At 39.2% G+C, this 23,133-nt stretch overlaps 4 protein-coding genes across 7 annotated transcripts; 1 reads left to right on the top strand and 3 right to left on the bottom strand.

Annotated features, from left to right (window-relative positions):
• On the bottom strand, window positions 1-1,443 carry LOC108860088 (uncharacterized). The gene is made up of 2 exons (XM_018634001.2): window positions 919-1,443; window positions 1-465 (listed from the first exon to the last, which is right to left on the bottom strand). The coding sequence occupies exons 1-2, from the start codon at window positions 1,281-1,283 to the stop codon at window positions 177-179; spliced, it is 654 nt and encodes a 217-aa protein (XP_018489503.2). The 5' UTR covers window positions 1,284-1,443; the 3' UTR covers window positions 1-176.
• Window positions 1,444-3,490: 2,047 nt separating this feature from the next.
• On the bottom strand, window positions 3,491-7,463 carry LOC108805181 (dihydrolipoyllysine-residue acetyltransferase component 2 of pyruvate dehydrogenase complex, mitochondrial). Its single transcript, XM_018577152.2, has 19 exons — window positions 7,289-7,463; window positions 6,820-6,919; window positions 6,630-6,694; window positions 6,474-6,541; window positions 6,337-6,377; window positions 6,146-6,201; window positions 5,991-6,065; window positions 5,800-5,892; window positions 5,451-5,690; window positions 5,296-5,368; window positions 5,075-5,175; window positions 4,891-4,976; window positions 4,731-4,806; window positions 4,576-4,643; window positions 4,423-4,489; window positions 4,239-4,334; window positions 4,058-4,160; window positions 3,864-3,959; window positions 3,491-3,780 (listed from the first exon to the last, which is right to left on the bottom strand). The coding sequence occupies exons 1-19, from the start codon at window positions 7,328-7,330 to the stop codon at window positions 3,710-3,712; spliced, it is 1,617 nt and encodes a 538-aa protein (XP_018432654.2). The 5' UTR covers window positions 7,331-7,463; the 3' UTR covers window positions 3,491-3,709.
• A 6,030-nt stretch (window positions 7,464-13,493) lies between these two features.
• Window positions 13,494-15,804, top strand: LOC108863212 (eukaryotic initiation factor 4A-1). 2 transcript variants are annotated; one of them, XM_018637555.2, is made up of 4 exons: window positions 13,494-13,728; window positions 14,192-14,261; window positions 14,343-14,446; window positions 14,528-15,804. In XM_018637555.2, exons 2-4 carry the CDS (start codon window positions 14,194-14,196, stop codon window positions 15,592-15,594), a joined length of 1,239 nt encoding a protein of 412 aa, XP_018493057.1. In that variant the 5' UTR covers window positions 13,494-13,728; window positions 14,192-14,193; the 3' UTR covers window positions 15,595-15,804. The 2 variants fall into 2 exon arrangements, with proteins under 2 accessions (XP_018493057.1, XP_018493056.1); XM_018637554.2 differs by lacking the exon at window positions 13,494-13,728 and having other exon boundaries at window positions 14,182-14,261.
• Window positions 15,805-16,453: 649 nt separating this feature from the next.
• LOC108863092 (probable phospholipid-transporting ATPase 7) lies at window positions 16,454-22,252 on the bottom strand. 3 transcript variants are annotated; one of them, XM_018637401.2, is made up of 12 exons: window positions 22,029-22,252; window positions 19,994-21,861; window positions 19,799-19,909; window positions 19,439-19,715; window positions 19,263-19,351; window positions 19,062-19,155; window positions 18,763-18,972; window positions 18,555-18,680; window positions 18,381-18,479; window positions 18,097-18,288; window positions 17,289-18,015; window positions 16,454-17,014 (listed from the first exon to the last, which is right to left on the bottom strand). In XM_018637401.2, exons 2-11 carry the CDS (start codon window positions 21,820-21,822, stop codon window positions 17,293-17,295), a joined length of 3,750 nt encoding a protein of 1,249 aa, XP_018492903.1. In that variant the 5' UTR covers window positions 21,823-21,861; window positions 22,029-22,252; the 3' UTR covers window positions 16,454-17,014; window positions 17,289-17,292. The 3 variants fall into 3 exon arrangements, with proteins under 3 accessions (XP_018492903.1, XP_018492902.1, XP_018492904.1); XM_018637400.2 differs by lacking the exon at window positions 16,454-17,014 and having other exon boundaries at window positions 17,100-18,015; XM_018637402.2 differs by lacking the exon at window positions 16,454-17,014 and having other exon boundaries at window positions 17,100-18,015; window positions 19,068-19,155.
• Window positions 22,253-23,133: the final 881 nt, after the last annotated feature.

Here is a 23,133-nt window from a genome sequence, read left to right as displayed (position 1 = left end):
TAATCAAAGAATATAGTACTAATTTAACAAGACAAAACCCCATACAATCAAGTGACAGCCTTATATAAACCTTATAATAATGGACATGCATGGGAGACTTTTATTGTAGTGGTCGCACTAGTAACACCGTACTTCTATTTCATATGTGGGTTTGAGCCACATGCTCCTCTTCTTCGTTAACGGGCGGGAGATGGAGTCATTGGCAGCAGCCCTCGAGGGGACCGCCGTCGACGTGGACAACAACAACAACATATGAAACAAATAAGCCAACCTAAAAACCGAACTAGTTGGCTTACAAGTATTATAACAGGAAACACGACCCAAAATCCCACATAAACCATTAGTATATATATGATTTTATCATCGTCATACTGAACCAATGCGACAGCGAAGAAAAACGCCGCCGATATGCAGAGAACCGCTAGTACCATAAATGTCACAAGGATCGCCATTATCATCCGGTTCCTATATAACAAACATCATCAGATTCTTAACTATATTGTTATCTTGCAGTCAAACTTTTTCACTCAGTTTCTCGGAATTTCCAAATAAACTTTGAAATTGATCTGTCATAGACTCGTAACCCTTTTGTCCGATCAAATAGTGATGAGTCAATAATTTTAAGATGTGACGAATTAGACTGTTTTGTTGAATTAATCTAAGCCAACTAGTGGACTAATACAATCATATATCATATTTAAATCACAGTCAACAATCTAATATTATCCTTTGTAAATTAAAATAATAAAAAATTCACGTTTGATTATCATCTTCTTGTAACTTAGAACACTAGGGCATTTTTATTAAAAAATCCACTTAATAATCTACAAATTACCATAATATATTTACTGGTAGTGATCATATTATATAAATTTTCCATGGCGTATATAATTTGTTCCAATAAAAAACTACTAATACCTGAGCCGTAATCCACTGATGACAAGTAGAATGAGGCTCATGGAGGCAGAAAACGAAACTGTACTGCTAATAACCATTCCAAGATAGAGCCCACGTTTCGAACTGTCGTGCTCCAATACCGAAGTTCCCGCTTTTGCCTTACAAACCGGTGCGGTACCGGTTTGATCACCGGAAGAACAAATATCACTCTGCCATACACCACCAGGAGGATTAACCATAACTTGGAAACTCATACCAGCTATAACTGTCGCTGCAACCATAAGATTTCCTCGTGTCTTTTCTAACCAATCACCTTGACGATTTAAATACTTTACAAACCACTCTGATGCTTCTTCGTATTGATCTTCTCCACCGTTAACTTCCATGATTCAAAGCTCTAGATGTCTGACAAGAGTGTTTTTGTTTTCTAGTATAGTTTTTTATATATGTAACTTCTTTTTTCGTCGAGATTATAAAGGGAGAAAAAAATGAAATTTTGTGCTTTTAGGAAGGGAGGTAGAAAGTTCTGGTTTGATGAACCATAGTCTTTATTTGAAACTTTTTGTTTGTTGATCACGGTATTAAAGAAATATATTTTTAGTTGACATTTTTTTGATCGAATTATCAATGATGACATATTAGGAAGGGAACCTGGTTTGACATCTTTGTTTCTTGGTTGTTGTAAACAGACTTGTAGGTTGGAATACTAATTGTACAGCATCAAATTTGACTTTCTTAGTGTACGTTTTTTTGTCAACGGCCTTAGAGTATTATTAACGGTTAGAACACATAATGAAGCTCTTAGAAAAACATTTGACAGCTAAAAGAAAATTAACCATTCAAAAAATGACAAGTGTAGATAAAAACTCTAAAGAGCTGCTCTTTCTCTCTTTCTTATTTTTTTTTGTTTTTTTTTTGTTTTTTTTTTTAATTATATTATATTAATTATCCGCTTAAACCGGAAAATGGTTAATGATTACAATGAAAATTTAACCCAAAAAACGAACCAGCTTAAACCGAAGTAAACCGGAACCAAACAAAACCCTAGATCTAAAAACGTTTCAGCCGTCCCCTAGCCTCCGCCGTTTTTTTTCTAGAGCTTGCTCACCGTCTTCAACAACGTGTATCTCGAGCTCTCCCGGTCAGTTGTAACTACTCCGGCGGCAACCACAATAAGACGTTGGGGGAGCGACCCAAAGAAACCTCTTTGAACTTCGTTGGAACCGTGAAGTTCGCCGGGGCAAACGACCTTCACCAGCCAATCTTGACTCGCCATGCATATCCTCCGTTGACCTCACCGGAACTGCAAGACACGACTTCCACCACTTCCACAAAGGTACCAGATCTGAGAAAAAACCTTCTCCATCCGCCGTCCTCTAGCAGATGCTAAGGAAGAGACACCAGATCTGGAATCCCGCTTCAGAGGCATCTTCCGGACCACTGCAGCTCCGTCGGTTTCCTCACTGCGCATGGCCAAAAAAGGAGAGAGAGTTCTCGGGTTAATGCAACCAAAAACGCCATCAGCATCACCGAAATATAAGAAAAGAAACAAAGTCCTCTCATTCCACCGATGGTGAAGCCGACGTCGGAGAGGCAAGGGTGATTGAGTTTTAAAGAGAAGTTGGAGAAAAGTTTAAGAGAGAGAGAACAACGATTGGGCTTGTGTCTACACGAAATTTTTTTTTTTTCATCTACTTTTTACATTTTTTTAATTTTAATTGTTGAGAACTTCTAAAATTTTGTACCTTTGCGCATGCTCTCAACTTCCGAATTATTACATGTGATTAATGATTCGTTAAGATGATAGAATGATTTGGTTATAGACTGGATATGGTACATTGGAGATCAGAGGTACTTGATAATGTAAAACATTTCATAGCAAACCCTATAATAATAAACAAAAAATAGAACATACGTCAGTTTTAAAACAGTGTAACGATAACACAGATTGTACTTTGTCTTTCTCTTTTTTTTGTTTGTTAAATCGTTTGTACTTTGTCAAACACGCAACTCTTACTTTGTGTAAAATAATGAAGATCATATATACCAAGTACCAACCTGGGTGATGGAACGGTTGAATACTCGTTTTAATGGTCAAACCAAATATCAAGTTCCATTCACACATTATATATATATAAAAAGTTTCAGTCATATTCTGTACATATTGATCAAAATGATACTGTTAGCGGCAAACGGAAAAATTGTAAAATATGGATTGATGTCACAATATCATAAAACCCTTCCATGCAAATACACAAAAAAAAAAATCCTTGCATAGAAAAGGGATGATGAAGTGGTTTTAATTTATGTTTTTTTTGTCTAGTTACAACTTACATATGATGACTTTGGTCGGGTTCGGCAAGTCCACCGCCTTCTTGTCTTCTATAAATTTATATCAAGTATCAGCTTTTTTATATTGCCAAAGAGATTCAGCTTTTGTAACTTGAAATATCAATTCGTAGGAAGAAACACTCTTCCCTATATATATTTTTGATCAAAAACGCATCTCTATTTATGATTAACAAATAATAGATGGGGTTTATATTGAAGCCAACCCATGATGAAACCAAACACTCAGTTAACAACAGTGAGATTGTTGGATTCCTGATTTTTATTTTGGGACAAAAACCTGTCAACTCAAGTTTAATGAATGGCAAAAGAAGAAAAAACAAGCAACTTTGAAAAGCATGCCCAGGGGCCAGGGCTAAAGTGATCAAATCTGGTAGAAACTGTTGAACCAGATAAAATTTAATGTCTTGGACTCATATGAGCTTAACTTTTGATGCGTGTATCTCTCTCTCTCTGTGGATTTTTAGAGCAACATAGATTCTGGGGTCTCGATGTAGCCCTTGAATGCTTTCAACCATTCAGCTCCAATCGCACCTGCACAAGACAAGGAGGACGAAAACTTACTATTAGACCTTTTCCATGTGATGATACAAATGATAATGGCAATGGACACGTACCGTCTATTACGCGGTGGTCACAGCTAAGTGTTACAGACATGTACGAAGCCACGTTGAACTGGTCAGGTCCACTACTAGCAACAACTCTCTTTTCAGCTGTTTTGAGATTTCAGACACAACAATACAATCAAATAAGAGGAAGAAACGTCATTGGATTGAGTATGTGTTTTTATGTGTGTGTGTGTGGGTTTTACCTGATCCGATTGCTAGAATAGCGGCTTGAGGTGGATTGATGACTGCACAGAACTGTTTGATGCCAAAAGGTCCTCCCAAGTTGGAGACAGTGAATGTTCCTCCCTGTAAGAAGAAACAACTTAAAGCTGATCTGCTTTCATAGAAGCAATACTAGTGAGCAAGACCGAATCCAAATCTAACCTCATAATCCTCAGGCTTCAAGCTGTTTTCTTTAGCTTTCTGAGCCAAGAATCTAACCTCTTCTCCAATTGTAGACAGCCCTTTCTTGTCAGCGTCCTGTATCAAATCAATTTGATCTAATGAGTTTTTAAGTTTCTAACAGAGAAAGGTGTGATAACTGTGTATCTGAGAGCTCCTCCTGCACCTTGACAACAGGAACGTAAAGCCCGTTTTCTGTTTGTACTGCCACGTTAATGTTCACATTGCTAAATCTGTTTACATAAAGATAAGAACCAACAAATTAGACATAATTTGCAAAGTTGCCATGAACCTATGAAGCAGTGAATAATACACTTACTGGCGAATGTATTCGTCTGTCCATGAACTATTGCACTGAGGAACTTTCCTAAGAGCCAATGCAGCAGCCTGCAATTTTTTGAAAATAAAGAAAAAGATTTTCACAATGGAGGACAGAGACGGAGCTTGCTTTGAGAAACAGTAAGTACAATGTACCTTAATAACAAGGTCGTTAACAGATATCCGTTTACCACCAGACGCCTCTTGGAATGCATTCAGTTGGCTCCTAAGACTGCATATATATAATTAAAAAAAGATCTGTCAAGCATCTATTGACCGAATCAAAACATATCATCTGATATGTTGTAATACTTACCCCATCAGTTTGTCCACACATGTATCCACGGTCAGGTAGTAGTGAGGAATCGTTTGCTTTGAGAATGCCAAACGCGAGGCTGTGACCTGTCGATACCATACAAATAAACAGATTTAGAATCCTTGAAACAGAGGAAAATTAGGCTTAGAGTACAACACAAGTAATATAGATATAGGTATTTTGCCTTTCGGATCTGAGTGTGAGGGATATCAACATAGTCCAAAGCTGGAGCCTTAGAACCAGTGGCCTTGGAAGGTTTGGCAGTAGTTTCTTTACCGCGTGAAGCTTTGTACCATAAGACAATGTATTAGGACCAAGGATTTGTGTAAATGCTGTTAACAGAAACACGAAAGACTCGGAGGAAGATGTTAAAGGAGCGAATAGAGAGTCAAGTTGTTGTGTTACCTAAGAACTCTTCGACATCAGCCTTCACTATTCGTCCTTCAGGACCCGTGCCTTTGATGCTTGAGAGAGGTACCTAATGTTTACACGAGAAGGGTATATGAGATAATTAAGAGAATGGAGGAGCTTTAGTAAATTCTTTTTTGGTGGAAACTAACATTACTATCTTCAGCCAACTTTTTGGCAAGAGGACTAGCAAAAATACGATCTTCTGAAGGAGCAGAGCTTGGCTTGGAAGTCTTGGCTTCAGGAGCACTGGCTGGCTTCTCGACCTTCTCTTCCTTTGGTGGGGATGGGGCTGGTTTTTCTTCAGGAGCAGCAGGAGGAGCACCAGAGGAGGGAGTGTAATCTTTGAACTTTTGAATATCTTCTTCATCTTCAACTGTGATAGCAATCACCTGGTCGGACAAATACACAGAACCGGTTTTTATATTATTCTACAAATAACGATGAAGATGTTTGCCAATTCTAATGCATCATTCAAAAAAGCCAGAAACTCTTATATACCTCACCAACTTGAATTTCCTTTGCACCTTCCTCCTTCACTATCTTGGCAAGATAACCCTCTTCCATGCATTCCATTTCGACGGTTGCTTTGTCCTAAAAGATATATAGCTCGAGATTAGTGTTATATTCCTGGCAATTGCATGGTATTAAAAAAGACAAAGAAGAGGAGTTCAGTCTTAAATTAACATTACAGTTTCAACTTCACAAAGGACTTCACCAGGAGCAACTTTATCACCTTCTTTCTTCAGCCATCTAGCAATGTTACCCTGAAGTTTGGATAGATAGATTTAGTATAAAAGAAAAAAAAATAACTAATTTTAGTAAGGATGTAGTCGGAGGTCAGTGCCTCAGTCATTGTTGGGGAAAGAGAAGGCATTCCGATCTCTTGATGAGGTGGAAGATCTGTAAACATATTTTAGAAGTTCTTTGTAAAACGAACCATGTAATAATAACGCATATTAACTTGAAGAGGTATATTAAGAGCAAGCTGGAAGTTACAAGAGTAAGAAAATAAAATCAGGATGAAGAACTATGTACCTGAACTGGATGAAAATCCTCTTACTGATCGCATCTGGGAGCTGAACACACAACAAAAGAAGCTTATAGTTAGTTAGGAATAGACGTATCTATTCAGGCAGGTCCTTTTGGAAATTGAGTTAGAGAGGATCAATTACCTTGTAAAGAATGTTGGTCCTGTCATTGGTCTTGTGCTCATTGCCGAAATACCACTAGGCATTGGTACCTATATATACAGCGAGGATTATGCTTATTAGAGATAATTTAATGACATATAAGATGAGAAAGGAAACAGAAAGAGCAAGAAGGCTTACATTGGTGGCACTACATTTCGAAAGTCTCTCTACCTGGGAATAATTCATGCGAGCCTTGAGCATATCTGAAAACAAAAACAAAAAAAATCAAATACTGAAAGCAAGCAACAAGGATGATACACCTAAACATACTACACAAGTATTCATCAAATGGGGGTATAAGGAAGTGCAATGAAGATCATTTTTTTACCTTCTCTTCCAGAGAGAGAGGATGGGTGGGTGGTGTTGGAGAAACCACGGACTGCCACAGCATGCTCACGTCGTAGTAGTAAAGTGGAAACATGTTTCAGCTGCACTCAAATAAACACAACAGATAGATATGAACATGTGACAAAAATTACTCTTAGCTGTACCAAAAATTGCACTCAAATAAACACAACAGATAGATATGAACATGTGACAAAAATTACTCTTAGCTGTACCAAAAAGGTAGAGACTTTCTCTAGCTAACACATTTGCAGATCATAAAACCCAAAAAAAAAAAGCTAGTAACTTTAAAACAAATTCCACCAATCCAAATCCACCCATGATTTTTAATCAACCAACAATGAGGAAATGAAAAGAAGAATCAATTGGATTAGGATCCAAAACCCAGAAACTCAATCAGAAAATCGATAATTCAGACAGTTTCCATAAGATCATAGAAGAGGAGCATAAACCTTCTTGGAATGGCTGATGATGATACGGGATGCGTAAACCATTGTTTGTGTGCAAGTAGGAGATCGAGATTGATTTTGATATTTTCTCTGATTCGTGTCTTTTTTTTTTTCTTTGCGACTTTTGTCTGTGTTTTTATTCTCTGAGCTTTTTCGCCTCGCCAAAAGGCATTAAAGGCAGCGTGTGCGTTAGTGGGGGCATGTAAATCAATGGCATGGATTGGATCAGTCAAACTATGGCCGACAATATCAACTCCTATAATGGGCCTAGTTGGCCCATTCAATGTACATTGGTTTTTCAGAATCTATTTGCAATTTCGTTTCTTCACGTTCTTTTAGGTTTACTAGGGATATAGTTCCGCGCAAGCGCGGAGTCGTGAATCTCTAAAAGAATTTTCGATTTGTGTTCATGAATTCGACATCTAACAACATTTTTTTTAAGAATATGTCAAACATAGACCATATACCCACTCAGATTCAACATCTGATACGCTGACTAATTGACATCCTCATTAGCTATCCAGTAAATCCGCAACCTGTGTAAATGTAAGAAAATAATAATATATCCCAATTTAGAAACCCCACACAATAGTAAAACCCTTTATCATAGCGCAATAATATATACATACCCAAAAAATAGTCAAGGCGAGATTTTTTAACAGAAATAAAAAATAAATTTCCGTGAGCTCCTCTCAGATCTATGTGAACTATCTCGCTCCGTCCAAAAAGTTGTGTTTCTTTTTCATTGGTTTTTCCTGTAGTTATCAGCTGTGTAAACAATTTTGTTCGCCTCCTCTTTGAAACTACCAGTGTGTTCTAATTCAAAGTTGAAGTATGAGAAATTAGTGAATCCTTCCATGGCGTACAGGTCTCAGCGGACAACTTCAGAAAGTAGAACAAAGAACATAAAAAGTTATACTAATCAAGTTTTCAGTAGGACTACGAAATTATATCAATTTAAGGAGTTTCAATGATATGTGACACTGAATAGAGCGGTTTAGAGTGTAATGGTTTATCATTGGATGTGAGAGTTGAGCGACAAAGTGGGAGAATCCTATGTCATATTCAAAGACAATGCAAAAGAATAGACGATTAGGAAGCTTTTTGGGTATGTCTGACGCATCAGCCTCACCTTTTAAAGGTTATGTAGAAACTGAGTGCCATAGGCCGCAAATTAATTTAAAATGACCCAACAATCATTAATTCATTACATAATCACGTTCAAAAACTCACTGCCGAGTGTCGTAAAATCACCGGAAAAGCGTAATTCAGACACCAACGATGACGATTTAAAATGACTCAGTCCAAAAACCGAAATTCTTAAAAACTTAATTTTCACTCATTTCATCCTATAATCGAGTAATATATTTAAAAATTCATGAAGTTTTCATGAAAATGGCAAAAACGAAGAAACTGATGTATAACTCTTGACAAATTATGAAATGTCGGAGTCAATATTGCAGAAAGTCTAAAAGTCTAAAGAAGAAGATGACTTGTAAAAATCATAATTACCTTTCATTAAATCTAATCATAAAAAAATGCAAAACGTACATGTTCTCTATTCGAACCCGGGTTGTGAGCTTCTTTAATGATACATAAACCACTGTACTAAGTGATATTTAGTGATATTCATATGAATACATACTATTTTAAAACAAAAATATAAAGATGGGTCCCACGAACATTTATTAAAATCTGATGTGGACACCTTAAAAAGAGAAGAAAGTGTCTTATTATATACTTCGGGATGTGATGTCTGAACCAAATGCACTTCCACCAGTGAACCGGGGGATTTTCCTTTCGTATGATTTCCCATGTCTGCTTTGTCTTGAAAACAGGTCTGTACTTTCCATCACTCTGCTTCCAAAGATCAGTATCAGTGACTCCCGTAAGCTTTAGCCTTTGGTCCTCACAAATTAATTCAGTAAAAAGCGTCGGAAGATTAATTCAGAAACATTATTAAATTTTCAGTTTCATTATCAAACATTTGTATAATTTTTTTAACATAATTTAACATGCAGAGGACTTGATTTCTTCAATGCCTATATTGTGTTATACTAAATTTGAGCTAAAAGGAAGACATGTATACTGAAAAATCTTTCATTGATAGGTTAAACACCACCTACCGCGTTGAGTTTAATTAAAAATAGATAAAGTTCTAAATTATAGTGCATAACCAAACGAAAAGTACGACATAAAAACATAGGAACATGTAATGGTGATTTATGTTTTCTAGGTGATCTAATCCAACCATGCCTTCTTCTTTCCATCTTTGGGTTCAACAATCTGATTGTTTGATGCTGAACGCCCTCCTTCTGGTACAGCAGCAGATGAGAAAGTTTGATGGTTGACATTTGTATTTTCACCAAGTGCTGCTGCCACGCCATCAGTCTTCTCAACAACAGTGCTACAGGTACCAGCAGAGACCTTAGATACTATTGGATTTTGGACAGGAATCCGATCATCAGAACCATGTTCAGCTCCCTGTTCACAACGTATCAATTAAGATGAATAAATTACTTTCTAAACATCATATCTAATCCCAGTTTTAGGGACTCACATCGCCAAGAAAGTCTGGGAGTGGTGCACGCTGACACTCGGTAAAAAACGGGAGATGGTGAGGGTTTGATGCTTGGAAGTGAAGTTAACACTCCTAGCTTGAGCCGAAAAGTGAAGGTCTTCCCAAAAATGTCAGCACAAACTGGGGCAGTTCACTATCCACCCGAGTACTGACACCAGCACCATGCAATCAAACACAAAGTGTCTTAGAAAACTAAACATAGAAAGGAAATTACTATTTAATACTAATTGGATGAAAGATGAGTCTACTGAAATTTGCGCAGCTTCAGAAGCTTGAATGTTGGTTAACCTAGCCATGTCCATATCAAAAAGCTGAGCACACACACACACATACATATAAATATATATGAGAACCCTAGTTCCATTGTCGGTTGTAATGTCCATAACTATTTGCATTTGTCTAAGAGAATGATCTGGTGAGGCAAAAGTCACATTTGCATGGTAAGACTTTTTTATGAACCTCAACACGTTCTCTGCAATATTTGTCATATACTCATATTGATTTCGGATCTCTGCCAAAACCCTCAAGAAACTAAGAAGCCTAAGATATAGATGTACCTGAAGATGACTTCCGAGAGAAGAATCTGCTAGAATTGGTTGTGCAGCTTGCTTTTCGTCTGTAGTTTAATTTTTGAAGTTTTCAGAACTGGGTATATCTGGAAGAAAAAATGGATCAGAAGCCAGTCATTTAACGTTAAATATTGTTTCACGGTGGAATAGATTAAATAACCTGAAACCATTAGAGTAACAAACCAACATTTTACAGAGGAAGTTGTCAAAATCCTAATCCAAGTATGTACCTTGCTCTTGAGAATATTAAACACACTGTTCGGAAGCAAAATAATAGAATCTGGAACTGAATGTCTTTGCTGGCATGTCTAACATTAGAATATACAGAGAGCCCGAGATTTTACTTTTCTCGTAAGAAAAATCAATTGGAATGTAACAGTCTAAGAAAAAACGATTGGAACGTAACAGTTTACCTTGTTTATACTGGAAAGTGTGTATATTACACCTATTATGCTGCTTGTGCTCTCGAAGTCAATCCCAACACTGTAATGAGAAGCTCAAAATAAGAGCTCAGGAGGTCGATGCCACAGAGTTACAACTTGAGTAGTAAAATGATGATGTTATGAGGAGATTCTAAATCCGCAATCTTGTCCGTTTATGAGAAGATTATAGGGATTTTTTTAATAGCCATTAAGTACATAATTAGTGGGATAATGATCAAGCCCTTTAATAGCTGAGTCATGTAGCATTTAACCTGAAAGGAAGAAGAGAGATCATGTGATTGATGGTTACCAAGATTCTTTAGAGTAAAAGCAATAACAACAGTACCTGTGGCTCTGAGAACTCGACACAAAGTAAATGAAGAGAGTCACAAGAAATGATGTAGATGATAGAGGATTCGTGTCCTTTTGCAAACTACTTATATGACCGGATTGTTAAATAGCAGAAACGGCTGTATGCGGATCTGTAAGTATAGTGATGCAAAACAGTAATGAGAATTAAAGACAAATATTATGATTGAATTAAAGGCCTTAACTACAGACCATGAAACTTGTTTACTAACATATACTGAAAAAGGAGGAAGTGGGTGAGGAAAGGCCATGTCCCTGAAGCTCCAAACTCAACATTTCCTCTTGTTGGTAATGTTACGTATGTGTAGAGGCTCACCCTCATTATAAGAAGATTTATTGTCCTGTACACCAGCATATTTTGCTTCCTGTAAAATAATTATTCAGGTAAGAATAGCTTGGAGTTAAATCAAAATAGAATCATAATATCCATGAGACCAGAGAGAAAAAAGAGAGATGGAGTGAATACATGATGATCTTTTGATCTGCAGAATGAACCTTTGGAACCGACATAGTTTTTAAAAACCGGACGTGGGTGTCTCATCACTCAAGGAATCAGAAGCAATTCCATCCTATCAACTAAATAAATCAATGACCCAGAGAAACAGAATAAATGCTATGAGTTTAGCTTCAGTTTCATACCTCCTTTAAGCCTTTGACTTGTGAACCTTTCTTTGAAAAATTCTCTGCTTTTTCTCTGGAAGATACAAACAAAACAAAATAGAATTATTGTTGCTAGACAAATCAAAGACTTAATGTACGGAATCAACTTTGCGACCATTCGTAAGGAAATCTCGTAGATGCAAATACAACATTGTACATGACAAGAAATTATGACTTCAAAATCAAATTAGCGGAGAGAAATCAAAAGGAAACATGTTATACCTTGGAGTGTAGAAGCTTGCCAAGATTCTTCGACTCTGATAATTCTGGTAAAGAGGAGAAGCTAGAGAACAAAAATATATATAGAGTTTGAAACTGAGAGAATCCAAAAAGTTTCAATGAAGAGGAAATCGTGGGATTAATGGGTTTTCTTCAGTGATTGACATAACGTCAGGAGCGTTATTTCGGCGAGGAAGCGGAAGGGAGATAGTAAGGTATTCGATTTTTACCAAGAAGAAGAAAAACGAAGCCCAATATATTGATGTGTCCAGAAAAGTCAGAACATTTATATCGCTGAAGAAAAGTGGACACGCGGCTAGAAAACCCCCTCTCTCCAGAGGAGGTCGTGAGGTTGTGGTTTCGGAACTGAATAGGATATTAATGGCTTTACATGGTGGATCGATTATCAATTAGAATTAGAAACGGTCACAGACGTTACCACACATCGGCGGAGAGAAAAAGGGGAACGGAGAAGACGAAGGCATTAGAAGGTAAGTGGTTTGTAAATGGGCTGAGATTATAAATGGGTTGTTAACAAAACCCAAACCGAGGAAAAGTAAACAAACGCCAAAGCGACGCGCGAAACAAAAAAAAAAGCGTGACATACACAGCCGATCCAGCGTGCTGACACGTGTCTCCATTCGCCCCATGCTCCCAGGATGACGTGGATAGCTTGAGCAGCCAGAAAAGTCTGTTTTATATATTAAGATATGATTAGATGGTGACTTTTTTTGTTTCTTACTGTTTACATGCTGCTGAATCTCTTTTTATTATTTTAAAGGTAGTTCCAGTCTTAGTTATTATGAACAAGGAAGTAGATTTAAAACAAGTATTGCAATTATATTTCTTTGATTCCTCCATCGCTCTCTAGGTTTGATGGGTGCATATGTAACATTACCCAACTTCGTTTCTCTTTTTTTTTTTTTAATACAAGATCGGATCTCACCCGATGATTCTTGACATGACTTGTAAAAATGGATTGGATTTGTTCAAAAAAACATAGAGAAAATGACTTTGTTCACTTGAGTAACTCCTCCTCGAAAGCTGCTTAGTTACACGTCACAAAGCAATCAAAAAGTTGGCGGGAGAGATGGAAAGCTAGCCTTGGTTGGTAGAAGAACATAAAAATAACTAATAAGAATCTTCTCTTTTGAGGTAACTAAATAAATAAGAATAAGCGTTCCTAACTTTTCCACTAAATTAACTGTTCATTTTTCTTATTACAGTATGCCACAAAGCTTTGTAACTCGAATTAAGACACGAACACGAAACTAGTCTTTGGGAAATCCTTGTCCGGACCGGAACTAATGAAGAAAGGGGCAAAACCGGAAATCGAGGAAAGAATAGGAGAAGGTTTTCCTCTCGAGAAGGGAACCCTAACACGACTCCTGTAAAAAAAGAAAAGAAAAAGAAAAAGAGAGAGAGGAAGCCATATAAAAGATAACAACGCGTTTTGCTCGCTGCCCTCTTTACGATTCGTTCCCAGACTCAAAAAGCCTCTCTCAATCTTCGCTCTTTATCCATCTCTCTCCCTCTTCGCCAGTTAGATCCGAGTTTGGGAGAATCAGCCTCCCTAAGTTAAAACCAAAAAAAAGAAAAATATCACTCTACTCTTCGCTCCAGGTATGCATCTCTCTTTTCTCCTCGTTCCCTGTGAGACCCTCTTTATTGGATTCTGATTCTGGAAGATATATATATATATATATATATATATATATATATATAGCTCGGAAGTTTGATTTGAAAGTATACAACTTTCTTCAGATTTATATCGAAATCTTAAAACTTTACGGGCCGATTCTTTTTTTCTTAGATCGTGTTTTATCTTTAGCCCACTACGAATCTTCCTTCTTTTTTTTCTCAGATGATGACGAATACTTGTCATAGGATCTCTAAAAACAAAACTTCTAAGCTCTTATTTTTTTCTCTCTGTGTTTGATGTTCTTTAGACAACTTAAAAACTGTCTTTTTTTTTTGTTTTAATCTCAAAGCTCACTATGTTTGTTTTACTATGGAGAAATAGGCTGATGAGTAGTTTGTTTCTGTTGTGTCTAAAACTTGTTGTTTGTTCTGTTTATGTATGTAGTCATGGCAGGATCCGCACCAGAAGGCACTCAGTTTGATGCTCGTCAGTTCGACCAGAAGTTAAACGATGTGTCAGTTTCTCTTCTTTGAGTTTTTGCCCACTTTCTTTCCACTTGTTAGTTGCTAATTTTGTGTCTGTATTGGTTAAACAGTCTCGAAGGACAGGACGAGTTCTTCACCTCTTATGACGAGTCTCACGACAGCTTCGACGCCATGGGTCTTCAAGAGAATCTCCTCAGGGGTATCTACGCTTACGGTACGTCCTCTGATGATACAATCAATGAACCACTAAAGAAAGCTTCACCTCATGTGTTTGTGTAACTCTTTTTGTGTAAAGGTTTTGAGAAGCCATCTGCTATTCAGCAAAGAGGAATCGTACCCTTCTGCAAAGGCCTCGACGTGATCCAGCAGGCCCAGTCCGGTACCGGCAAAACCGCCACTTTCTGCTCCGGCGTCCTCCAGCAGCTAGACTACACCCTCGTCCAGTGCCAGGCCCTCGTCCTCGCCCCGACACGAGAGCTCGCCCAGCAGATCGAGAAGGTCATGAGAGCCCTCGGCGACTACCTCGGCGTCAAGGTCCACGCCTGCGTAGGCGGGACCAGCGTCCGCGAGGACCAGCGCATTCTCCAGGCGGGTGTCCACGTCGTCGTGGGCACCCCTGGACGCGTCTTCGACATGCTGAAGAGGCAGTCCCTCCGCGCCGACCACATCAAGATGTTCGTTCTTGACGAGGCCGACGAGATGCTCTCCCGCGGGTTCAAGGACCAGATCTACGACATCTTCCAGCTCCTCCCTCCCAAGATCCAGGTCGGAGTCTTCTCGGCGACCATGCCTCCCGAGGCTCTCGAGATCACGAGGAAGTTCATGAGCAAGCCGGTGAGGATACTTGTGAAGCGCGACGAGCTCACCTTGGAAGGTATCAAGCAGTTCTACGTGAACGTGGAGAAGGAGGAGTGGAAGCTCGAGACGCTTTGTGATCTCTACGAGACGCTGGCCATCACTCAGAGCGTCATCTTCGTGAACACGAGGAGGAAGGTGGACTGGCTCACCGACAAGATGAGGGGGCGTGACCATACCGTCTCTGCGACTCACGGAGACATGGACCAGAACACGAGGGACATTATCATGAGGGAGTTCAGGTCTGGCTCCTCGCGTGTGCTTATTACGACTGATCTGTTGGCTCGTGGGATCGATGTGCAGCAGGTGTCGCTGGTGATCAACTACGATTTGCCGACTCAGCCTGAGAACTACCTGCACCGTATCGGAAGGAGTGGGAGGTTTGGGAGGAAAGGTGTGGCGATCAACTTTGTGACCAAGGATGATGAGAGGATGTTGTTTGATATTCAGAAGTTTTATAATGTGGTTGTTGAGGAGCTGCCTTCGAACGTTGCTGATCTGCTGTGAAGGAGAAGTATTATCACCGGAGAAGAAAGGTTTACTTGTTTTCCTAAGGCACTCTCTCTTTGTTCTGATTTTGATACCCTATCATCTCTCTCTCTCTCTCTACATCAGCTTGTTTCTCTTGTGTGTTTTCACCTACTGTTCTACGAACATAATCTCTCTCTGTTGTGACCATTTTTATTTTTGAAATGATATGGAGTGTTATTTGTTTCAGGTTTGTTGTCTTTTCTTTGTATCAAATCTTTTCGTGAAAGTTTTGCTTTTAATCATTTTCCATTTTCGGTTCTGAAGTAGTTAGGATTACACTTACTTTTTTAAGTGAAAGTTACACAAAAGTCATCATGTTCGTATTTGAAGGTGACCCTTAAGTTCTATAGCATGATGGGCTTAAGTATTAAGCATATGTTGGGCCGAAGGCCTAAGATTACATCAAAGTGTAGTTTTTTTTTCTCTGGCTGATGTCCCATTTAAGTTTGATATTTACAAACCCACCACCGACAAAGTTTGCTAGCATTGTTACTTTCAAATGAAATTATTGGTCTGAAAGTTCTGCATAGTTCCTTTGAGAAACCACGAAATGAAATTTTGTTGAAAACTTAAAAAAATGAGAAATTTCGTCAGTTTAGTTCCAGTGTGGAATTACCGCTTTGGACAATTCCACGTGCCTATTGAAAATAGATGGGAAAGCATCACATCCACACAACACAAATCTAGCTACGACAAAGCATAGGAATAATAAAACATAAAAGTCTAATGCTTCACACCGATGTTACGTATTCAAAGTTGTTTTCGATTTGTAAGTTTTAGAACTTAATTGTTCCAACATTGATAAGAAAAAACGTGGGTCCTTGACCATACCAGCTCCGCATGAAGTTGTTAATTGATTGCCAAGAAAAGTCACATTTGATTATTCGAAAATGAAAAAAATCATTTCGGTGATGTCCTCTTATAAACTTTGTAAAAGTCGCCTTCTATAAACTTTGTAAAAGACCAGGAAGTCTCTAGTTCGTTAGACCAAAACCCAAATCACGAAGCCACCACCTCTATGGATAACTATTACAAAGAAATGGAACCATCAGCAGCCACCGCGTCTGGAAACCTCCCAGCTGCCGATCAGACAAACGATTACCAGGTGAAGGTAAGGAAAAGCAAAAGCGTTCCAAACGCTGATCGCGGGGCGTCAAGAAGCTGGAGTTTCAGCGATCCGGAATCGAGGAGGAAGAGAAGAGTCGCTGGCTATAAGGTTTACTCAGTTGAACAGAAGATGAAAGGATCCATTAGAAAAAGCTTCAAATGGTTCAAACACATTATCGGTATTTCTTGATTCTTGAATATATATATTCTCTCCCTCACTTTCTTTTTTCTTTCTCAATCTATAAAAGTATATGAATCTCTTCTTGCTGAGTGTATGTTTTTTATATACCTGTAACAAATACAGGAAACAAAATTGAAATATTTTCTTTCACTCTCTCTTGCATTTATATCATATAAAGATTATAGTCTTTGAATGAGACAGATAATGAATGAAACCACCTCTGAATATGACAATACTTTCTTCCAAAACTATTTATAAGAATCTATTTTCTCTGTTAGTATACACACGAACTCGCACAGTACAAGATTCTTTATTTCCTATCATTCATCTTTTCTCAAGAAAGAGGGAACCAGAAGAAGAAAAAGAAGAAAAAACAACTTACTGGATCAACTATGATGTGTGGTGGACGTTGTCGTCTCACTTGATGCTGAGGCCGCGCTCGTACCACTCATACCGCTCATAACACTCAGAATAGAGTGTTTCCTCTGGAGCTTCCCTCTCAGCTGGCGGATCTTGGCATCAACACGAGCTGTGAATCCAATCTTGGTCTTCTGTCTAGCCTTGGATCTCTCTCTTGTCCACATACGCTCGTCCTGGACGTCGATTCTGAAATGCTTGATCTCTTGGATGATGTGGTGGTCCAGAGGGTTTACCGATCTCTGGAACGAGATGTGAGCCAAGTAAGGAAGTGTTGTGGCGGCTATGACCAGGAGTGTGGTGAGCCAGAAGATTGGTGCAGGTGCTAGAGCTTCGAGGAGCATGTGGAAGATGTTGCCTGATATTTTCGGAGGTAACATGCCGAACAGGGCAAGGAAGATGTACCAGGTGAAGATACTTCCCCAGATCAAGGCGTGTTGGATCCAAGTGAAGTGGCTCATGGTTAAAGCGATCTGTACATTCACTGCCCAGATAATACAAGTGAACATTGCGGTTCCCATTGTGTTCATATCTGCTGTTTGGCCATTGGAACAGAAAGATTGGACATGGAAGATGCCAAGGTTGAGGGCGAAGATTACTACGGATGCGTAGACTCCATTTCCCATCCACCCGAGGATTCTGTACCAGTCGAAGAACAGGTTCTTGGGGCCTTGCTGGTACAATGCAGGGAACTATAGAGAGAGCCAAAGAGAAACTTAAGGTTAGAAGAAGGGTCTGAGGTTTAGATTTTGGATATTTAGAGAGAAGCTAACCTGCAAGCAAACTTCTGAAGACACGTCTTGCTCAAAAACTCCAAGGGAGATGACCGGGAGAGAAGTGAGTATAACATTGAACAGCAACAAATAGGAGTCATTGTATATGGCTTGACCAGAAAACCCCGTGAAAGCTTCGAAGTAGAATAGAGTTAGACCAAATGTTATGTTCTTGTAGAAGAAGTAACAGATCTGTCAGCAAAGAACATGAATTAAGATCAGATTGGTATCTAGTTTAATGGGTTACGATGGAATCGTCTGCACATGAGATCACAGATAGTTACCATCTGGGCTATTCTTTTATAGCACCAGTGCCCGTGGACAACAAGTAGTCTCTCTAGAAACCGGAACTGAGCTATGGAGAAGTCGCTCGCCATCACCGCCTGCAAAAAAAAAAAACGGTTAGGAAAGGAACAGAGCAACATAGATATGTCTCTCTTTGTATGGGAAAACGGTACCTGCATGCCTTCCACGCCACTGATTCCTATACCTATATCGGCTTCTTGAATCATTCCAACATCATTCGCACCATCACCAATTGCCAAAGTTGTTTTTCCTGTTCCTTCTTTTGCTAGCCTCGTTACCTAAAAACACACACACAAAATATAAGTGATTCCCACCAACTATAATAAGATATTATTAATTTTTGTGGTGAATCAATCTTACAAGTGCTTTCTGCTTTGGAGAGACACGACAGCATATCACTGAAGCACAGTCAACTGCCAGTGCAAGGAACTGATACTTAAGACCATCTTCCAAAGCATATGTAAGCGTCTTCCCATCAATGATCAAAGCAAACGCCGCATGTGGGTCTTTCTCTAGTTTGATCATCTGTGAAGCATTTAAAATCTGCATCAAAATGCTCTGTCTCGCAGCCTGGCCAACAAAAAAAAACGAGATCTCACATCAATTGCAAGTTTCCACTGAAACAGTACTGTAGTTTTCTATAGCACATAGCCTAATACATATACAGCTTCGGGGTCTTGGGATGATCCCTCCTCATTTTTAAGTGCTATGGATATCTGCTTCATACCCTGTCGCAGTAAACTGCAGGCATATCTGCATTTGGAAAACAAAGAGAAAACTTAACTGCAGTTAGTATCAATTATTATTAAAAAAAAAAGTTCCAGGACGTAGTATTATCAGCAACATAGAAGAACACACACCCTATGTTAATTGCTGTCTCCATCTTATCTCCTGTCAAAACCCATATCTTCAGACCAGCTTGGGCAAGTTTATCTATGCATTGTGGAACCTGAAACGAACAACAAACAGTAAGCTGAAACAAATGTTCAAAATTTAGCGTCTCGGTAATAATCATAAATAAACTTCCACTACATACCCCTTTCTGCAGTTTGTCTTCCACCGCAGTAGCACCCACAAGAATCAAATCCTTCTCCATCGTATCAGATACTTTTTCGAGCATTTCATCTCTGTCCGCTCCAACGGAAGTTTTGGCTTCGTGAAATTCACTGTTCCATACCGAATACTCATTCTCATCCAGCTTTCTATAACTGAGCGCCAACGTTCGTAAACCTGCTTCACCGTATCCATTCAAATGCTTGGAAGTGGCTTCCAGGTATGTTTTACCATTCTTAGATAACCGGTCAAAGATTATGCTGCAAGATTTTTACATAAAGCATTATATTTTACTTCAGAAGAACTGATACACTATGGAAGTGCCAGAAGTTATGTGGCCAACCTGTCAGCACCTTTACAGAGTAGAAATATCTGCCCTTCCTCATCACGGACGATGACAGACATTCTTTTTCTTTTGCTAGTGAAGTCCAAAACATTTAAAACTTTGTATTCTCTGTAAAGTATCCTGCACGTGGTTAGATGTATGTTCACTGAAAACTAATATAAATAACTGAAAACTTTACCACTACAGTCTCACCTTTCAACTGGTTGGCCTGAGAATCTTTCATTGATAAACACACTTGACTGAGTTCTTTTACTAAACCCAAAACCAAACTCCCCAGCTGCAACAAGGAAAGCGACTTCGTCAGGAGACTCTGCTTCATAAGTACACTTTCCAGTATCTTCATCCACCTCGGGAATAGCAGTGTGACAAACCGCCAGTATACGCATAAACATCAAAATGTCATCTGAATTGGGTTCATATAACCAGTTTCCATCCATGAGACGCTTATCCTCAAAGCTGAACCCCTTGACACCAGTGGAATGCGTCTGATCCCTTTCGTCAGTAGCAGTGACTACAGTCTCCAACTCAATCTCTGATGGTGACCTGGTGGGAATCTTAGCATAGCTATGTATCCTTCCTCTAGTCCTTGGAGGGTCAGTCAAGTCTTCACCCTGCTCCTCTTCTAGATCCATCGCCATCTGCTTTGCAGCAGCTAGTTCTACTTCACTGGCACGAACACCGTAAGAAGTGCCCGCGATGGAGCATTTCAGAAAGTCCATCTGGTTACATGTCAAAGTTCCAGTTTTATCAGAAAGGATCGTATCAACTTGTCCCAGCTCTTCATTCAAATTCGATGTGCGTGCTTGAGCTGGAGTCCCGCTCTCGCTATCATACATGTGCAAATCTTGGTTTATGAAAGTTGCCTGCAAAACTTTTACGAGCTCGATGGAAACATAGAGTGAGATGGGGATCAAGTACCCATACAGCAAGACAGCAGTGATCAAATGGACAACCCAAGCGTGGAAAGGATTTCTTGGATTTGTTAAGCGCTCAGGCTTGTCTGGTCGTAAGTACCACCAATCTCCCATATGCATCTTTGTCATCACTGCAAACCCCAGTGAGCTGATAAAGGAGACGAGCACAAGGAGGGCAAACAGAGAATATATGATGTAATCCATCCTCTTTTCAATTCTGCTTCTTTTCGAAGGAGATTTAGTAGAATTCTGCATGACCTTTGTGTCATGACCAGTAAATATCGCCACCCCGTAGACATAAGACGTGTTCCTGAGCTTGGAGTCTCTCAGCAGAATCTGGCTAGGATCAAGCGGATAAACCTGACCGTCATACTCAAGATTCCCAACAAACGTATACAAGTTTGGATTAGGATCTTCACATTTGATAGTCCCGGTGAAACTCTGAAAAGCATCATCCCGTTCCAAAGGCAGTGTAACATCCAAACACCTCTTGACTTTCAAGTTCGTCTCCCCATCCAAGTTCATCGTCTCCACATAACAGATCCCATCCTCGTAACTCGACGACAACAAGAGCAAATCAGCCGGAAAGAACTGATCTTTCTCCACCTTCACCACATCACCCACACGGATCTTCTTCCACTTCCTACGCCCGAAATCCCCATCCCCTCTATGAACAGTGGCCTTCCTCGAGTTCACTTTCACGTCCTGCATAAACCTCCGCCAGTCCTCCAACGCCTCTTTCCCCATGCTGAGCCCCACCACGAAGATCAACGGCGCGATCATGCTCCACTTGTTGAACGGGGAGAGAGGGAACACGGAGAGGATGGCGGCTACTAGGAAGTAGAAGTTGGCGACGCGGTGGAACTGCTCGTACAAGCATTTAGGTAGGAAAGTGATGAGGTTGTACCTAGTGGTGGAGACGTAGTTGGAGGTGTACCTAAGGACTTTAGCCAAGTGCATCTGAGGCTGGTTGCAGTGAACGATTCTGGTGTATCCAGGTCCGTTAATGATGTGAGGACCTTGACCTTCGAGAGTTTTTGGTCTTAGGCATTTAAACGTGTAGAAATGGCTTTTCCGTATCCTTGATCTTATTCTCCGACGCCCCATTGTACAAAGAGATCACGATTGTGAGAGATCAGCTCCCCACTGTGATAATCAAATCAAAATCAAGAAAACGTTTAAGATATTATGACCTAAATGTTCATCACCACAAACGATTGATTCCTTAAACGCATCAACATTCCCTAGGAAACCCTAAGGCTTGGGAGACAAGACACGAGCAAAATCCCTAGATTCCAAAATCCGCGGATTACCTCGAATCGATCGGGAGGATCGTTCATCAAAGGGAAGTCGCGAACGCGGGATACCGATTCGGACGGCGGATCTCCGGCCAAATGAACGGAGAAGGAGATGCTATTTTTCTCAAGATCGTAAAACTAATCGAAACGCTCTCTCTTCTCTCTTCTCTTCCCTTTCCCCTCACACACACACACACTCTCTCCTACTGTGCAAACTCTAACGCAGCAATTCAGCTTCCTATTTTTACACTTTTAAAATGAATAACAAATTGGTTAACAAAAAAGAAAAAAAATAACAAATTAGCCCAATTCCTATTTTCTTCGTATTTTAGTTAATAAAAAAACAAAATTAAAACCATTTATTTACTGACTTGTATTGACGATAATAACTGGTTGGCTTTTTCTTGTTACATTAATATTCTTTTTGTCGAATATATTTTTTATTCCGTACATAGTACACGACCGTACAATATACCACACGTGCGTGCAAACGACAGGATCCCGGAGTGTTAAACCGGTTTGGTTAAACACTAACCCGAATATACTATCAATTACTGTAAAATGTCGGGCTCGGCCCAATATTATACCTAATTGGGTCACATAGAGTTTAGCCTCTTTTAGTATACAAGTGTTCATCTAACCAAACAAGTATAGGGAAAACACTCTTCACTATGAAAAAATGTTTGAGCTTGACACTATGCTTTAATTGTATTCAGGAAAAATGGGATGCATGTTATAGTTTCCAGTTTATTACTTCATAGTCACACTATGGCTCTTAATTTGGTATACACGATAACTTGATTAATGTTTTTCATTTTAAAATGACAAGTTACTACAGGTCCAAAAGAACAAAAAAAAAAGTTGGATTTATAGTTTAACAAACCTAGGACCAGTTCTGAATGGAAGCACAGAGTCGTGCTCACCCCTTGTAGAAAAAGACAAGATCCTTAATTAGGTCACTTAAGTTTTACTTAAAATTTCGGACCCTGAAATACATAGGTCAAGTCAAACAGAACACCAAATTTAGTATAATGTTATCTTTAATAAAATACCAAAAATGATATATACAGTATATATAACTAGGGCTGGGCACAAGGTGAGTACTTGTAATTTTGCATGT

Source organism: Raphanus sativus, chromosome 5 (genome assembly GCF_000801105.2).
Source record: "Raphanus sativus cultivar WK10039 chromosome 5, ASM80110v3, whole genome shotgun sequence".
NCBI classification, from domain to species: Eukaryota; Viridiplantae; Streptophyta; class Magnoliopsida; order Brassicales; family Brassicaceae; genus Raphanus; species Raphanus sativus.
This window is presented reverse-complemented; position numbering and strand designations above follow the sequence as displayed.

What these genes read in the sequence shown, in the direction of transcription:
- LOC108863212 (XM_018637554.2), top strand. Translation starts at nt 14,182, where the DNA reads ATGTATGTAGTCATGGCAGGATCCGCACCAGAAGGCACTCAGTTTGAT. An exon ending in GACCAGAAGTTAAACGATGT is followed by an intron (nt 14,262 to 14,342) that starts GTCAGTTTCTCT and finishes TTGGTTAAACAG; the next exon opens with TCTCGAAGGACAGGACGAGT. An exon ending in CAGGGGTATCTACGCTTACG is followed by an intron (nt 14,447 to 14,527) that starts GTACGTCCTCTG and finishes TTTTGTGTAAAG; the next exon opens with GTTTTGAGAAGCCATCTGCT.
- LOC108860088 (XM_018634001.2), bottom strand. Translation starts at nt 1,283, where the DNA reads ATGGAAGTTAACGGTGGAGAAGATCAATACGAAGAAGCATCAGAGTGG. An exon ending in ATCAGTGGATTACGGCTCAG is followed by an intron (nt 466 to 918) that starts GTATTAGTAGTT and finishes TTTGTTATATAG; the next exon opens with GAACCGGATGATAATGGCGA.
- LOC108805181 (XM_018577152.2), bottom strand. Translation starts at nt 7,330, where the DNA reads ATGGTTTACGCATCCCGTATCATCATCAGCCATTCCAAGAAG. An exon ending in TCCTTTGTGAAGTTGAAACT is followed by an intron (nt 5,893 to 5,990) that starts GTAATGTTAATT and finishes TATATCTTTTAG; the next exon opens with GACAAAGCAACCGTCGAAAT. An exon ending in TGATGTCGAAGAGTTCTTAG is followed by an intron (nt 5,176 to 5,295) that starts GTAACACAACAA and finishes TATGGTACAAAG; the next exon opens with CTTCACGCGGTAAAGAAACT.
- LOC108863092 (XM_018637401.2), bottom strand. Translation starts at nt 21,822, where the DNA reads ATGGGGCGTCGGAGAATAAGATCAAGGATACGGAAAAGCCATTTCTAC. An exon ending in TCAGGCCAACCAGTTGAAAG is followed by an intron (nt 19,910 to 19,993) that starts GTGAGACTGTAG and finishes GATACTTTACAG; the next exon opens with AGAATACAAAGTTTTAAATG. An exon ending in CTTCAGAAGTTTGCTTGCAG is followed by an intron (nt 18,016 to 18,096) that starts GTTAGCTTCTCT and finishes CTCTCTCTATAG; the next exon opens with TTCCCTGCATTGTACCAGCA.